This window comes from Erpetoichthys calabaricus, chromosome 5, assembly GCF_900747795.2.
Source record: "Erpetoichthys calabaricus chromosome 5, fErpCal1.3, whole genome shotgun sequence".
NCBI classification, from domain to species: Eukaryota; Metazoa; Chordata; class Cladistia; order Polypteriformes; family Polypteridae; genus Erpetoichthys; species Erpetoichthys calabaricus.
The window spans coordinates 246,645,558-246,663,523 of NC_041398.2; the positions used below are offsets into that span (position 1 = coordinate 246,645,558).

The 17,966-nt window shown below is 42.4% G+C and overlaps 1 protein-coding gene across 6 annotated transcripts in view; it reads right to left on the reverse strand.

Annotated features, from left to right (window-relative positions):
* Positions 1-665: 665 nt before the first annotated feature.
* The window catches only part of gab1 (GRB2-associated binding protein 1), a 166,469-nt gene continuing 149,168 nt past the window's right edge, over positions 666-17,966 (reverse strand). For 2 of the 6 annotated variants that reach the window (XM_051928157.1, XM_051928158.1), the window contains exons 9-12: positions 17,663-17,756; positions 12,771-12,894; positions 2,652-2,780; positions 666-994 (exon numbers count right to left, since the gene is read on the reverse strand). In XM_051928157.1, coding sequence (XP_051784117.1) covers positions 836-994; positions 2,652-2,780; positions 12,771-12,894; positions 17,663-17,756 — 506 coding nt within the window. In that variant the 3' untranslated portion in view covers positions 666-835. The remainder of the gene's footprint in view (positions 995-2,651; positions 2,781-12,770; positions 12,895-17,662; positions 17,757-17,966) is intronic. The other 4 variants (XM_028802733.2, XM_051928156.1, XM_051928154.1 and 1 more) reach the window with 3 other exon arrangements.

The following is a 17,966-nucleotide window of genomic DNA, read 5'->3' on the forward strand; positions in this document are numbered from 1 at the left end:
TGCCAAGTGCCCCTCGTGCACATCTTTGGGAATGCGGGATACCTGGATGGAAATAAAAAAAACGGGGAACGAGCAGGCGGGGAGTTTCAGATGAACGACGATAAGATCAGCTGGACAACAGGGCCCAAAATGTCGGTACACGTGGAGGTTCGCTGGCGTATCCAAGTGGCGGCCGCACTCTGTGCCATCCTCCTCCTCCTCTTCTTCTTCTTCTTCTTCTTTGAGCAAAGTGAGAAAAAGTTGAGCGAGTCCTTCAGCAATCACAAAAAGAAAACCCTCCGTGGATTCCTCGACTGACGTATTTGATTGATTATTCATTTATTTTCTTGCTTTGTAAATACAAAAGTCCTAAAAGTGTAAACTTTTAAGTGTATCAGTAAGGCGTCCATGCAGTTTGACTTACCAGCGCACCGTCCGCACGCACACACACACAAAATAAAATCCGCTGGTCGCCTGGTCCAGCGCGGTCTAAAACGAAAAATCATTTAAAGCGTTGAAAACGAATGAGTTTTTAGTTTAATCCACAACCCCCCCCCCCCCCCCAAATCAAAATCTAAAACATACGATGATTCTTTCCACAGCCGCCCCCCCCTCCCCCCTTAACGCAAGTTTTTTAAAATCGGAGACGGTCGAGCCTTCACGGGCCGGCTCGGTGTCCCCTGTGTCGCCTTCTCGGTCTTCATCACGTCTGCCTTCTCTGCGGAGGAATCCTTGCATGGCTGGTCACGTAACATCCATCGTTCACCTGAGCGTCGCCTGCTCCAAATTGGTCCGCGGAAATCCACTCCCTCGCCTGCCCCGGCGAGTCTCTCAACTTTTTTTTCGACGGCGGCCGTCACTTGGCTCCTTTGGACGGCGTCTCTGTGTCTGTCGACTGCCTGCCGTCGTTCCAGGCCTTCCGGGTGTTTCTCAGGGCCTCCGTTTTGTGTTGGTCCACCACAACGTAATCCACTCGCTCGTCTGACGCGGTGCTGCCCGTGCCGCTGCTCTTCTTCTGCAAAGAGAGACAAAACACTCGTCACGTCCTCACCGGACTTGTCATTACGGGTCAACTTCAGTCTGATCGGGAGACTCAGAATGCTGAAGATCTTTACCCGCAATAAAATATACGCGCTAATATAACGGCTGGCACCAGTGGTCCCCAAACGTTTTCGATTCTCGATGCCCGTGCTGAATCCTGGTTTTCCCAGTCAAATTCCAATTTGCGAAATAGCCAATAATTTATTTTTTTTAATTAAAGGGTTAAGTCCAAATAAATAAAACAATTTTTTAAGATCACAAAAAAATGTAATTGAACAAATTCAACTAATTAGAATTAGTGGGATTGTGGTGTAGCGGGTCCGCGGCTTTTAAGTAATCCGTTGGCCGTGTGCCAGTCTCCGTTAACAAATAACGTACTGACATTTTAAGCTGAAATGTTACCCACAAACGATCCGCACGATTCTTGAACCGAATCGTCGTCCACTATCAAGCCACATGATTATTTGTTCACTGGCACCGAATTATTATCCACAAAACGAGCCGCACAACTCCCTTTCGCTGGTTTCTCGAACTGAATCCTTATCTGTCAACACGCCGCACGATTCTCGTTCATTCGATTCTCTAACTGACGCAAACCTGCAGATGAATCGCTCAGTTTTCATTCGGTTGATATTTGTACCCAATCAAACCCAAGACTCTTGGGTAGTTTAACCCTTAAACCAATGCAATTTGCCAGCACGCCGGAGCTGATCAGTCCGTGCCGCACAGCCAGCTCACGACCACTGGCGCCCCCTAGTGAGTCAGCATCGCTGTCTCTGGGATTGAGCCGCTGCACTAGACTGGCCTGCAGGTGTCAGCGTTGGCCTCTGTGTGTTTGCCAGTTCACGCGCAGTTGGCACAGTCGGTGATTTACTGAATGTCATTGATGGCGTCAGTTGCCCCTTGTCCATATAATAATAGATTGTTGCGATAGTTTTTACAGTTCATTGGTAGTGTGTGCAATGATCAGCGTCACAGTAATTGTGATGCTCTTTGCATGAATAACATACGTGTGTTCCCTTACAATTTCACTTTTTCTTGGTGAATTGTGAGGTTTACTTAAAAAGTGCAGCAAAAAGGTATTTGGCGTCCATGGGGTGCATTAACCCCCCAAGTATGTGGCGGTTTAAGGGTTAACAAAAATGCCAGGGCAAAGCGGAGACCGAGGTCTGTATTTTTTAAACAAAAACGCCGTAGTGCCGACACAGAATGGCACTGCATTACGCCTCCCGTAGACTTGTGATAGCGGAGTAATGTAAGCAACAGGCACTTAAACATCAGGTCCGGTCACACAGCGGTCAGTACGAGTGGCACATCAGTAGCTTTATGGTCCGAGAATAAAAACTGAGCCGAAATCTACTGGTGAGTGAGTGTCTGTGGTCTTCAGCGGGACACCGGAGGTCTTTAATAATCCACCAGGCCTTTCTAAGACAGAGTGCGTTATACATGAGCTGGACAGAAGGGGGCAGTGTGCCAGTAACACTCTGACCAGCTTCAGTAGTGCCCTGTGGTCCTGGTCCGAGTTAAGTGTTGTACCAGGATGTGTACTGAAGTTAGGGAGGGCAGAGTCCACCCACGGCGGGCACGGAGCCACTAGACAGTAAACCCGCACAGATAACTGATAACTTTACCTTTCTAGGTGGAGTCGACTTCCCTTGGTCCAGGTCCAGGTCCAAATATTCCACCTGCTTATCACCTTTGGGTTTTACCATTGGACTGCTGCCACCGTCAGCATTCAGCTGCGGGGCAAGTTTTATGTTCTGTGAATTGAAACAAGCCACAGTTAGTGCATTTTAGGGAGAACCTGCCGGTTTAGGACAGTTGGAAAAATGCGTTTGGTCGACGACAGCAAAAGGTGTACTGGAAGGAACATGCAGCCGAAAAACACTCAAGAGCTGAGATCACACACTCGGGTACGTAACGTACGTGTGCCAGTAAGACTACACCAAAGCACACCACTAACAACCATCAGTCTGAATGGCGCCATTAACGACTGTTAACCCAAACTAGCACTACTATATTATTAATCCAATTAATGGATTATGATCAGTGAACCAAATTATGTCATCAACGATTGTTAATCAAAATGGTGTCATTAACGATTATTAATCCAGTTAATGGATAAATTATCAGTAATCCAAATGGTGCTATTAAAATAGTCCAAATGGTGCCATTAATGACTGTTAACCCAAATTAACATTATTGATTATTAATCCAGTTAATGAATTGGTGATCCAAATGGGACTATTAACAATCGTTAATGTTAATCCAAATTAGCATTCTTAATTAGTTAATAGATCAGTGATTCAGATGGCACCATTAATGATTGTTAACCCAAATGAGCAATTATTAATAATCCAATTAGTGTATTATGACCAGTGAATCAAATTATTAACGATTGTTAATCAAAATTGTGATGCTATTAAAATAGTTAATCCAAATGGCACCATTAATGACTGTTAATCCAAGCTAACATTATTGATTATTAATCCAGTTAATAGATCAGTAATACAAATGGGACTATTAACAATCGTTAATGTTAATCCAAATTAGCATTCTTAATTAGTTAATAGATCAGTGATTCAGATGGCACCATTAATGATTGTTAACCCAAACTAACATTACTGTATTATTAACCCAATTAATGGATTATGATCAGTGAACCAAATTATGTCATCGATTGTTAATCAAAATGGTGTCATTAACGATTATTAATCCAGTTAGATAAATTATCAGTAATCCAAATGATGCTATTAAAATGGTCCAAATGGTGCCTGTAATGACTGTTAATCCAAACTAACATTATTGATTATTAATCCAGTTAATGGATCAGTGACCTAAATTGTCATCAATGATCATTAATCAAAATTATGTCATTAATGATTATTAATCCAGTTGATGGATGTATGATCAGTGATCCGAATGATGTCATTAACAATCGTTAGTCCAATCGACAATGTTAATTATCAATACATTTATTTATCTTTTATCTAACATTTGAGATACAATTGCTTATATTTCTTTTTGCTTTTCCAATTGGAGCTCAGGTGGGTGAAGCGACTTGCTCAGGGTCACACAGTGTCAGTGGTGGGATTTGAACCTACAACCTCAGGGTTTGAAGTCCAAAGCCTTAACCACTGCACCCCACTGCCTGCCTAACTTCATCCCAATGATGCCATTAATTATCATTAATCTAACTAGATAGATAGAGATAGATAGATAGATAGATAGATGAAAGGTGCTATATAATAGATAGATAGATAGATAGATAGATAGATAGATAGATAGATGAAAGGCACTATATAATAGATAGATAGAGATAGATAGATAGATAGATAGATAGATAGATAGATAGATAGATAGATAGATAGATAGATAGATGAAAGGTGCTATATAATAGATAGATAGATAGATAGATAGATAGATAGATAGATAGATAGATAGATAGATAGATAGATAGATAGATAGATAGATAGATAGATGAAAGGCACTATATAATAGATAGATAGATAGATAGATAGATAGATAGATAGATAGATAGATAGATAGATAGATAGATGAAAGGTGCTATATAATAGATAGATAGATAGATGAAAGGCGCTATATAATAGATAGATAGATAGATAGATGAAAGGCACTATATAATAGATAGATAGATAGATAGATAGATGAAAGGTGCTATATAATAGATAGATAGATAGATAGATAGATAGATAGATAGATAGATAGATAGATAGATAGATAGATAGATGAAAGGCACTATATAATAGATAGATAGATAGATAGATAGATAGATAGATAGATGAAAGGTGCTATATAATAGATAGATAGATAGATAGATAGATAGATAGATAGATAGATAGATAGATAGATGAAAGGCACTATATAATAGATAGATAGATAGATAGATAGATAGATAGATAGATAGATAGATAGATAGATAGATAGATAGATAGATAGATAGATAGATACTTTATTAATCTCATGGAGTATGTGAATTTCCTGTTGGGATTAATAAAGTATCGATCTATCTATCTATCTAGTAACTGATGCCATTTTGACTGTTGCTCCCAATGGTGCCATTCATTATCGCCATTCCAAATTAAGACAGTAATTACCATTAACCCTGATGCCACCTTTATGACTGTTACCCCCCAGTGACACACTCCATTGATTTAAGATTAACACTCGCAGGATTTCATTCAGATATTTGCACATCTCAGCATAAAGAACCACCAAGCATATTTTTTCCTTTTTTTTTTTCCCCCTGAGTGCCCAAACCCACCTGGCACCATCCCACCCCAATTCTCGTTGTTCACAGCTTCTGAACACCCAAATCCAATAGGGTAAAGACAATTGGGGCCCAATATCATATTAAGAGGAGACAAACTTTTACTTGCACTTTTAGGTTAAGCCGTTTTGTTTTTTTTTTTATTTTTTTTTTTTATAAAATTTAACAAACAGAAACATTTGCCGCTGCTGTTATACTGGATTTCTGGTGGTGTGCCGTGTCGTGTTAAGCCATTTTAGAGTCAAGCTGTTACATAAAAAAAAAAAATGTGGAAAAAGCTTTTTGGGTGTGAATGAGGCCTGAAGACAGCGACTCACGTCTGTACATGTGACAGCAATGACTTGATAAACGCGGCAAACACGTTCTTGTCTATTTCTGTTATTTAGTCGTATTAATACCATGACTGATAAATACGACTTAAGTCACAGTGGGCACTCTGTAGACAAAGCCACCTACATGACATAAACTGCCTGTGGGACTGCAGGACAAACTACGAGAACACTCGTGTGTAACGCATGGAAACAGAGAATAAAAATGAAAAATCAGTGTGGTGCCACTGAATATATTTCTTATTGGCTTTGCGCCCTGCTCGGTTCGTTCGCCCACCCCTCATACCCCGCCAGCACTACACGCTGTTGTGAAGAGGGAGGCTGAACGCACCCCAAGGAGATGCGGCCGCTCCTCCGAGACCCCCACTTATACGGTGAGACAACGGGACACAAATAACAGTTGGTTTGTTTTTACCTCCTCTTTGCCCGATCAGCTGCTGCTGCCGTGCGGCGCTTCGAACGTTTAAAAGTCTGTACAGCACCCGTCCTTTTGTCTCACTGCCTTGTCTCTCTTCTCCCCCAGACATCCTCTTACACTGTTTCGCTGTTCTGTAATTTCACCGAGTAATATTTTCCGTTTGTTTGCGCTCATACAATCTTTACTCTCATTTTATTTTTTTTGAGACTTTTGAATTTTCTGACTTCCATTATCTCTAACCTGCTCTGCATGTGTACAACGGTGACTTGCTTCCAAAGGTTGTAAGTATGACGTGACTTGACCGTCTCGCGGTCTCTCTCTTCAAAAGATCACGTCTCATCGCACCATTTATTTAATAAATACATACATATATTTACATATATAAACATTTGAAATACGTCAGTCTGTGTGTAATGAATGAATCTAATATGCAAGTTTCACTTTTTGAATGGAATTACTGAAATAAATCAACTTTGTCATGATATTCTAATTTTATGACCAGCACCTGTATGCATTATTTTCATTTTTACTTCAAAACTTTTGTAAAAACAATATTTGTCCTTTTTTTCCTGCCCCAGGTGTGGTTAAATCTCTTTCTCGCGAGACTTCTAACGCTGCTCGTGTTGTTAATTGGGGGTCTGAACGCACACTAAACAGATGCCATCGGTTCGGCTGCTGCTGGCCAGCTGTGTGTTCTGCTCATCTCGCTTTGTGCCAATCACTTAAAAGCCTGTACAGCAGCCTTCCTTTTGCCATTTTGCGTCTCTGCCGCTAGCATTCAGGAGGAGGAGGAGGAGGAGGAGGAGGAGGGGGTGAGGGCTGAACGCACACTAAGGAGAAGTGCTCGGATCATCTGCTGGCAAGCTGCGTGTTCTGCTTGTCGTTTTTCTCTTTCTTCATCATGTAAAGCACTTTGAGCTATGTTATTTGTATGAAGATGTGCTCTAGAAATAAATGTTGTTGTTGTTGTTTTAAGAGCTGGGAGCGCCTGACGTGCGTCTGCCATTCCAACAACTGCGAGGTTAGACGTCGGTGAACTTGTTTTAAATTAAAAATAAAAATAAGCGGCCCGCTGCGGTGCACTTGACTTTCTGATGTCGCTAACTTATCGGTGCCTCTGTGTAGAAGAACAGCAACGAGTTGGGCTCACATGCGCCCCCTTCAGGGCACCACGGTACTGTCTGCCTCACCCTGTTCCTTTTCACTGCGGTTTTATGTCCAATCAGCAAGACTAAATACGTCAGTCATTAACGATAATAGCCAGACTGTGGACAGTCGGGGTGTATAATAAACGTGTCTGCACACATTATATTGGTGACATGCAGAGTGACGGCAGCAGGCACGCACCAATTATGGGCATCAACCCCATGAAGTGAGGAGAGCGCAGTCTGAGGAGTAGGTGAGACTCGTTGCTGCCGCATCTCACGTTTCTCCACTGTACTTGAACAGGAAATGCGCCAATTCAGTGACTTTGACTCTAAAGATGATCAAAATGATTGGAATCATACAGAAAACAAATTTATAGCACAGAGACAGCGGACATATTTATTTTATCTTATCATTATTAGTTTTTTTTTTTTATTTTTTACTTTTCATGAGGACAGGTGAGGCCTCCCCTGACTGCAAGTCCCTGTCTGGTACTCTCAGAAGCAGCTCACCAACTTCAGCCATCATACTTGACAAGCTCCCAGACTGAAAATTGTGTCGTGTTGTGTAGCGCAGCGGTGGCTCTAAAAGGCCCTATAATATGTACATGTGGCTCGCATGTCTCCCCCTGGTGGTGACATTAAAGATGGCATCCATCACTCACAAAGCCCAATGTGCTGTATGGCTTTCCTGTATTCAGTGACTACATGTTGGCCCAGCTTAGCTCGATGGGCTGAATGGCCTCCTCTCGTTTGTCAACTTTGTGTTCCTCTAATGGTCACAACAAAGACTGGAGAGGCTACACTTGACGCAAAGTCTTACAAGTACTAAAACATTTTGTGCCATCTGCTGGCATTAATTACAACACAATCACACACTGGCCTGTTCATTTATGGACCCCTTTATCCCCAGGCCCCCCCTTGTTCCCCATATAGCTGTAATCCAAGTCTCGAGTCACCTCACCTCCTCTGTCATCGCCCAACTTGACACCTCCCTCAAAACAGGGGTGATGGGGACAGTACAGTAGAAGGACTCTTCTCTACAGAGCAAAAAAAAGAAAAGAAAAAGAGAGAAAGAGAGGGACAAGAGGGAAGAGTCAGGGGTCAGATGATGACAAACACAAAAGGGGGGCAAGCTGGAAGGAAAACAAAGGTTAAATCCGAAAAAGAGAAAACAGGTGGACGGGCATCCGGGTGCCACATGGAAACCGCAACAGGGGAAGAGTGAGGATGGATACCTGTGGAAAATGAGAGGAAGAGGAGAAAGGAAATGTACAGACAGTAATGGAGTGGAGGGGTGGAAAGGAAATGGGGGGGGTGGGACAACCCTGACTGCCACCTGTATGCTTTGTCATCGTAAACCTCGTAGGAGAGGGGAACAAAACGACACTGAAGATCGTGAACCACACCAGTCCATCCCACCCGCCTGGTGAAAAGGCTCCAGTCATACAGCGGTGTGCAAAAGTCGTCCTAATGTTCTGCAAGACACAGGATCTGTCCCCATATTTATCGATCCATTTAGTATTTTTAACGTGACGTCTTATGCTAATGTTATGTAACATTTCCATTATCTGTAGATACAGGTGCATCTCAATGAATTCCAATTTCATCGAAAAGTTCATTTATTTTAGTAATTCAATTCAAAGAGTGAAACTCCCATGTTATAAAGATTCATGACACACAGAGCATTTATTTCTTTTCATTTTGCTGATTATGGCCTACAGAACAGCAGCAACGAGTTGGGCTCACATGCGCCCCCTTAAAGGCGCCATGGTACTGTCTGCCTCACCTTGTGTGTTTTCACTGCGGTTTTATGTCCGATCAGCAAGACTAAATACGTCAGACACATTCATTAACGATAGTAGCCAGACTGTGGACAGTCAGGGTGTATAATAAACGTGTGCACACTTTATATTATATTATATACATTAATTAAATCCCAAACTTCAGGACAGTCATCCCTCACCTATCGCGGGGGTTACGTTTCAGAAATCAAAAGTAAAAATCCGTGAAATAAAAACCATCTGTTCATATGGTTATTTTTATATATTGTAAGCCCTTATAAACATTTCCCACACTCTTATAAACATTTCCCACAGAGTTATACAGCATAAACCACTGTGAAGTGTGAATTTCCCCTTGGGATTAATAAAGTATCTATCTATCTATCTATCTATCTATCTATCTATCTATATGTTATATAGTGCCTTTCTATCTATCTATCTATCTATCTATATGTTATATAGTGCCTTTCTATCTATCTATCTATCTATACCCTTTGTATTCTCTTAGATATTAGGTAAGATTCGTTAAAATTATGTATGTAAACACACTGTTTATATACAGTAAAACCTAAATATTATAAGATATCACATATGTTACAGCCATTATGATAGACAGGCCACCAGCAATAAATACGTACAATGCAAGAAAAATTGTATACAGTAAAATGTGTGTACAGTGACACTAAACGTACGTACATGTAATAAGTACTGTACGTAGAAAATGAATTACAGTTAATGACACGACGACTTGTCCGATAACGATGAGTTTCATTTTACTGCACAACAAAGGAGAGCGTTACAGCTCTTCTAAAGGAGTCTCTTCAGGCGACTGTGTAGCATTGCCGTTGTTCTTCAATCCAAATCCCTAAAGCAGATTCCGTCCGGACCACCGCCTTATCACGTCCACTTGCAACTTGTTTTGCGCCCTGATTAAAGGACACTGCGGCCGTAGATCTTATATTCTTTTCCTCCTTTCTAAATAAAAAGAATCGTGGACTCTTTGATGCCGTAATGGCGTCCTACAGCGGCGTAGCTGTTCCCTTCCTTCGAAACATCCAAAACGTTTACCTTTTCGGCAATCGTTAGCATCTTCTGTTGGCGCTTGGGCACGGCCCCTGAAGCAGGAGCAGGAGCAGATCGTTTTGGAGCCATAATGAAGGGCTTGACTACGCACAAAGATGACCACAAAAGTTAACTCTTTACACAGCGAAACACGTTGATGCTGAATGAGAGAGACGAGACTTCCTGGTTAACGCAGCGGAATCAAATTCGGCGCACCGCCGCCGAGCCAATCAGCACACAGGAACTTAACCGCGTGCTCTGATTGGGTAGCTTCTCAGCCATCTGCCAGTAGCATCCCTTGAATGAAATCAACTGGGCAAACCAACTGAGGAAGCGTGTACCAGAAATAAAAAGACCCGTAGTCCGCAGAAACCCGCGTTATAGATTTAGATATGCTTACATATAAAATCCGCGATATAGTGAAGTCGCAAAAGTCAAAGTGCGATAAAGCGAGGGATTACTGTATAATGAAAAGAAATAAACGCTTGAAATAGATCGCTCTGTGTAGTGAATCTGTATAACACAGGAGTTTCACTCTTTGAATTGAATCACTAAAATAAATGAACTTTTCGATGATATATAAGGAGGACCCTCTTTGCCAGGAGGACTGTTAAGACTCGCCGACCTGACGTCGGATCCCCGCGTGTGCGTAAGGAGCGTAAAATGAGAATGCCATCGACGTTGGGCGAGAGAGCAAAGGGAACGCACAAAGCAAAATACCCTGTGCGTATTTATTTTTTTTAGTTTTATCGCTGAATCGGACTCTTAACTTATCAAACTCCACTTTTGATGCAAGTCATCTGGAGATCAAAAAACGAAAAATGGGTACCTGCACCAGCTGACTGGCCCCCCTAGCGGACACGCCTGGGAGGACAACACAAACATCAATCCGTGGGTGACTGCTGGACGTCATCGACTGACGTGGTGTGCCAGTGGACATTATGGATTACCAGACCCTTGACGACTTCAAGACGTTTTTTCCAGAAAGTGATGTAATAAGAACCGTATATACTCGCATTTAAATTCTCCCGCGGAGAAGTCGCATCTTGACGTTACTGTATAATTTCCGGTATTTTATAATGTCGGTCGTATTAATTGAATGTGGTAAACTCCCGCTGTTGGTCCAAGAGATTACAACATGCTAACACTCACCTGAGAGAGTAACCACGGAGCACACGGCCTTTATTTTCTGTGTATTGTCCCTGTGTGACCACACGGTGATACCCGCACTATTCCGAAGCGACGTTTACACTGTTTTGTGTTTTTTGTATCTCACACCTTCATCGTAAGAGCATCCCTTATCTACGATGGAGCGTCCATCAGAAGGAAATATGAAGTTGCTTTTAAATTAAAAGTCGTTGAAGTCACGAAAGAAATTGGTAATGGTGTTGCTGTGACAAAATTCGATGTGTCTGAGAAACTGGTGGGAGATTAGAGGAGGCAAAAAGATGGAAAAAAATAATTAAGTGTCGTATTTTTGAACGGGCGTATAAGTCGGGCTCTGATTTTTTTGATCGATTTTTTGGGTTATGTGAATTGACGTCCTGTAGAGGCTCATGGGACATTTGTCATAAATAAATATTTTATGTTGATCTGTGTGTGAAACCTTTGCTTTGTGTGCTCTTCATAAAACTGAGTTTTTTGGGAAAAATATTCATCCATGGGACAAAAGGGAAAGAAATAAAAGGACTAGCAGGCTGTAAGCTGGCATTAGCGTAAAACCGCTGGTTGCTTGTCTTTCCTTCCACTGTGCTTTTAATCTTTGGGATTTGTGAAATCAGACCATTTTTTATTTTTTGTTTGATTTTTGGTTTATGGGCTTAAGACTTTTATTTTTATACTAGCTGTGTAAGGCCATGCTTTAAATAGAAATTATTGAAATCATCTGGGGAAAAATAAAATTGAAATGTAGAGATGTTAGGTAATTGAAAGGAACTCCTCTGGGCGTCTCTCTCCTAGGAGGATTCGTTTTGCCGATGTTAGCGGCTAAGCGACTTTGACTTTCTTCAGAGGATTCATTTTGCCGACATACTGGCCCCGCTTGTGTTATTAGCAACTTTGTCTAACTTCCGAGGTTTCGTTTTGCCGACGTGCTCGCATCGTTTGTGCAAAAGTAAAAGGGATACCCGTTTGGGTGATGTCATCAGCTAAATGAATTTGTCTTTCTTCTGAGGATTCATTTTGCCCACATACTCGCCTCGCTTGTGTTATTAGCGGCTAACTGAGTTCCCGTTTCCTCGGAGGCGGAGCCCTTACCCCGAGACTCCACCTCTCACTTCCACGCGGAGACGTTTATATATATATATATGAATTTTTTTTGACAGTTCAATTTCTGAATCACAGACGGGCGTTTTCTCCTTGCAGATTTGTCTTCTTGGCATATCTCGTTGAACGTCATCCGACTTTTAAGATTAATAAATGTTTAATATATCCAGGACCAGGGGTTTCATGTTTTCCCCTCTCCCTTTTGTGCACACCACAAGCCCCGTTTAGGAGTTTCAGGGTAGCCCTGCACTTGAGTTACGCCTGCATTATGATTTTCACAGACTGTCAATCCTAGCGGTCGTCTGGAATGAACACGGGTCAGTTAAACGCTTTTGTAATGTCCTACCAGCCTAATGTAGCAGCAGTGCCAAGGAAAAAATATGCTTGGTTTGGAAAAAGAATAGAATCGACTTGGGAGAGAAATAAAACCAAAGTTACAGAAGTTGGGTTACATACTGGCTCGTCCGCCGACTGACTACTGATCATGGCCACGTAATTCTCCTCACTGTCCTGGGAGTCGGTGCTGGATGCCGTGCTGTGCACTGAAGCTGGCCTCGGAGCGATGGGTAACCTGGAGGGTCTGATCAGTAGGACAGAGATGACAGACAAGTCAGACATTAACAGGACCACATGACCAACATGGTGGGTTTGTTATAAGGGTCGTACCAACAGTAACAGGCGCACTGGATATGCCAACAAACGCTCGACGGTATTGGATCTCACCGGCCCATTTATCCATCTGTGGGACACGAGGCCACTTACCTCGGACTCTTGTTCAATGTTCAGTGCGAGGAAATGGCAGGTGAGGGCATGAAATATTGAAAACGTGCAGGGGTGGAATTTTTATGTACAGGAGGAACACAACTTTAAGCAACATGTGGAGAAGCCCTGCGCGTGTGTTCATGTGTATTGATCTGCAGGGTCAGCCCCGGCGTGGTCACCTGCATCAACTGAAGGTGCAAACCCAACGAGAACATCCAGGACACCAATAAGTGACGATCAGAGGCTGAAATGGGGCCCTGGGAGTTGAGGAGTCGGTCATTTCATCAGCCACAATTTACTCTTCTCTTCATCTTTTTCTGTATACATACAGTTAGGTCCATAAATATTTGGACAGAGACCACTTTTTTCTAATTTTGGTTCTGTACATTACCACAATGAATTTGAAATGAAACAACTCAGAGGCAGTTGAAGTGCAGACTTTCAGCTTTAATTCAGTGGGGTGAACAAAACGATTGCAGAAACATGTGAGGCAACTAAAGCATTTGTTGAACACAATCCCTTCATATCAGGGGCTCAAAAGTAATTGGACAAATTAAATAACTGGAAATCAAATGTTCATTTCTAATACTTGGTTGAAAACCCTTTGCTGGACAGCAATGACAGCCTGAAGTCTTGAACTCCTGGACATCACCAGATGTTGGGTTTCCTCCTTTTTAATGCTCTGCCAGGCCTTTACTTTCAGTTGCTGTTTGTTTGTGGGCCTTTCTGTCAGAAGTTTAGTCTTCAACAAGTGAAATGCCTGCTCAGTTGGGTTAAGATCAGGTGACTGACTTGGCCATTCAAGAATTTTCCACTTCTTTGCTTTAATAAACTCCTGTGTTGCTTTGGCTGTATGTTTTGGGTCATTGTCCATCTGTATCATGAATCAATTTGACTGCTGTATTTAGCTGGATTTGAGCAGACAGTATGTCTCTGAACACCTCAGAATTCATTCGGCTGCTTCTGTCCTGTGTCACATCATCAATAAACACGAGTGTCCCAGTGCCACTGGCAGCCATCACACTGCCTCCCTCCACCGTGTTTTACAGATGATGTGCTCTGCTTTGGATAATGAGCTGTTCCACGCCTTCTCCATACTTTGTTCTTGCCATCATTCTGGTAGAAGTTGATCTTGGTTTCATCTGTCCAAAGAATGTTTTTCCAGAACGGTGCTGGCTTTTTTAGATGTTCTTTAGCAAAGTCCAATCTAGCCTTTCTATTCTTGAGGCTTATGAGTGGCTTGCACCTTGCAGTGCACCCTCTGGATTTACTTTCATGCAGTCTTCTCTTTATGGTAGACTTGGATATCGATACGCCCGCCTACCCCCTGGAGAGTGTTGTTCACTTGGTTGGCTGTTGTGAAGGGGTTTCTCTTCACCATGGAAATGATTCTGCGATCATCCACCACTGTTGTCTTCCGTGGACGTCCAGGTCTTTTTGTGTTGCTCAGTTCACCAGTGCTTGCTTTCTTTCTCAGGATGGACCAAACTGTAGATTTTGCCACTCGTAATATTGGAGCAATTTCTCAGATGGGTTTTTTCTGATGGCTTCTTTCACCTGCATGGAGAGCTCCTTTGACCGCATGTTGTCTGTTCACAGCAAAATCTTCCACATGCAAGCACCACACCTCAAATCAACTCCAGGCCTTTTATCTGCTTAATTGATAAGGACATAACGACGGACTTGACCACACCTGCCCATGAAATAGCCTTTGAGTCAATTGTCCAATTACTTTTGAGCCCCTGAAATGAAGGGATTGTGTTCACAAAATGCTTTAGTTGCCTCACATTTTTATGCAATCGTTTTGTTCACCCCACTGAATTAAAGCTGAAAGTCTGCACTTCAACTGCATCGGAGTTGTTTCATTTACAATTCATTGTGGTGATGTACAGAACCAAAATGAGAAAAGAGTTGTCTCTGTCCAAATATTTATGGACCTAATTGTATATCCTGCAACAAAAAATGTAGTAATAATAAAATTATACTGTGTATGTATGTGTGTATATATATATATATATATATAATCTGTAATATAGTTGTCTCTGTCCAAATATTTATGGACCCAACTATATAGGAGGAGGACAAAATCAATATTAATTATTAATTTAATATTTAAATATATTTAAATTAATATTTAATATAAAAGATATTAATATCAAGGACCCCCTTTGCTTTCAGTTCTTCTTGAATGCCGTCGTCCAAGTCCTGAACCTGCACAGTGTTAAAAAAAAAAAAAAAAACAGAAGAGACTCCACAGAATCAGCTCTGCACACCGCACTCCAGGACCCCCATAAAGGAGAAACAGGGGAGTCCATGGAAGGCATCCGATTTCATCCTGGTGTTCAGTGAAGCCACACCGAGTATGGAGGCACAGGGGCAAGAGGTTGCACCTTAAGGGAACACCTGCTCCTTCCTAATCCTTGGCCATTTTATGACCATGCAGAACAATCATTGGACCCGGTGGTCCCACCAGGAGGCTGCCCACACCATGAAGGGTCCCCCTAACCACGTTTAAGTCAGTAACAGCCATTGTGGGGTGATGGCGTCCTTTGGATTTCTCCAGATGTAAACCTGCCCAGGTGAAGAAAGCAGAGTGACAGATGACCCATTGCTCAGGGTCCAAGTTCTGCCCTTTTGATACAAACGCATCCTGAATGGCAGTGCAGCTTTGGGAAGCTCATGCCGTACTGGTTTTTTTTTGTCGAGACCAGGACAAGGAGAAGCTGCTTCAGTATTGCGGTCGTTATTTTGGGGTATTTCTCAGCAATCCCATGAAGTGACCGTCTAGCCCTGTTGATGAGCTTCGACTTGCAGCCACTGGTCCAGTTTGCCCGTGTCTGACGTATTATTTTCAAGTCCATTCTCCTCAACATACTTTTTGAGAGCAATGCCCCGAGACCCTTTGGACCTCTGATAGTTGCCAACGGTTGCTCTGAACTCTGCCATCTCAAACTGCAGACCTTCTTGATAGCTGACACGTCCTGATCAGAGGCGTAGCTTGGGTTTTCAGCGCCCGGGGACAACTGAAGATTTCGCGCCCCCTCCTGTTTGCCAAAATGCAATGGGGACGGGAAACTTGGCACCCCCTGGATGCTGTGTAAGTTTGGGATAGCAGAACGTTTCTAATTTTACCCAACCATTTCCATGCAATGGGGTTGACTTCCCTCCGACTGAACCTCTGCAATGTGTTGTCATCATTAAGTGAGTAAACACACTAAATTCCATCGACATTAATTAGATGTTTCTCCAAATTTCTACATGATACTGACGAACTGAAATGTGACTTGTTTTCAGATTCATTTGGGCTATCAAAATCACCAGCACTTTTCAGGATGCAAAACTTTTGGGAAAATCTGTTGTCCATTGTAATGTTAAGTTTGGGATAGCAGAACATTTGTACATTTTCTGACCAAATTTTACCCAACCATTTCCATGCAATGGGGTTGACTTCCCTCCGATTGAACCTGTGCAATGTGTTGGCATCATTAAGCGAGTAAACACACCAAATTCCATCGACGTTAATTAGATGTTTCTCCAACTTTCTACGTGATGCTGACGACCTGAAACGTGACTTGTTTTCAGATTGATTCAGGCTATCGAAATCACCCAGCACTTTTCAAGGAAGCAAAACTTTTGGGAAAATCTGTCGTTCAGTGTAATGTTAAGTTTAGGATAGCAGAACGTTTGTAATTTTACCCAACCATTTCCATGCAATTGTGGCCACTCAAAGGGGTTGACTTCCCTCCGGATTGAACCTCTGCAATGTGTTGTCATCATTAAGTGAGTAAACACACTAAATACCATCCAAGATAATGAGATGTTTCTCCAAATTCCTACATGATGCTGGCGATCCAAACCTAGATTTGTGACTGGAGGTGGGCTCACCACGTTCATATTGGAAAGGGAATCCAGAAATCTCTTGAATGGTGGCAAAAGGGCATCGCCCTGGAATTAGGGAGGTAAACAAAGACTTGTAGATTTGGTGGACGTGAACTTATTTTCTACTGAATCGAACAGTACGCTTGTTATATTTGGCACGACCCTTACACACACACACACACACACACACACACACACACAAGCAGTATCCCCCAGGGGGACATTAACACAAATGCACAGCTGTCATTTAAATGCTTGCCGGGGGTCCAGAACAGTGTCTAGAAGGCATCGACACGTTTACACCTGAAGAAACTCTCCATCTTCATATAGTACAGTATGGTACATTGAAGACCGGCCCCCCTTTTGTTTCTGCAGACAATCCCCCAAATGGCTGTAATGCACAGGTGACCCCTAGCTGTTGATAAGATGTCCACATCCACACTTCACAATGTCATTCTCCTGGTTTTACTTTTCAATTTCATCGTCAGGGACACATTATAATAAATATCACATCAAAATGTCACTTTTATCATTCTTTTGCAACAAATAATAAATAATAATAGACACATAACAGGTACTGTAAAAACAGACCTCACCAAATCAGTATTTAACTCTTGATATTTCCACTCCTGTCACTCCAGGACAAAGAAGATCACGTCAAGGATGAATTCCGCTTCAATTCCGGGATCAAACAAGCGGATACTTACTCTCTAGCAAACGTCCTCGTCACCGGAGACCGCACTGGGGCTTGGAAGTCCTCTGGTTCAGTGTAGGGCTTGATTTCTAACGGGGCCGGTTTGACTGGGAAATCAGAAAAGGAAACGTCACTGCAGAGTAGTGGCAAACGAAACCTGACGTCACACGACATGACCAGACTCCACTCACGGGGACAACATCACCAGCCTCAAATAGATTAGAAATGCTGGTGTCACACACCCTCTCAAGGTCCATCTCTCTGAGTGTCTGCCCAGTGTCAGGGGCCCTTTTGAGCTCAGTGACCACTTTGTCCGG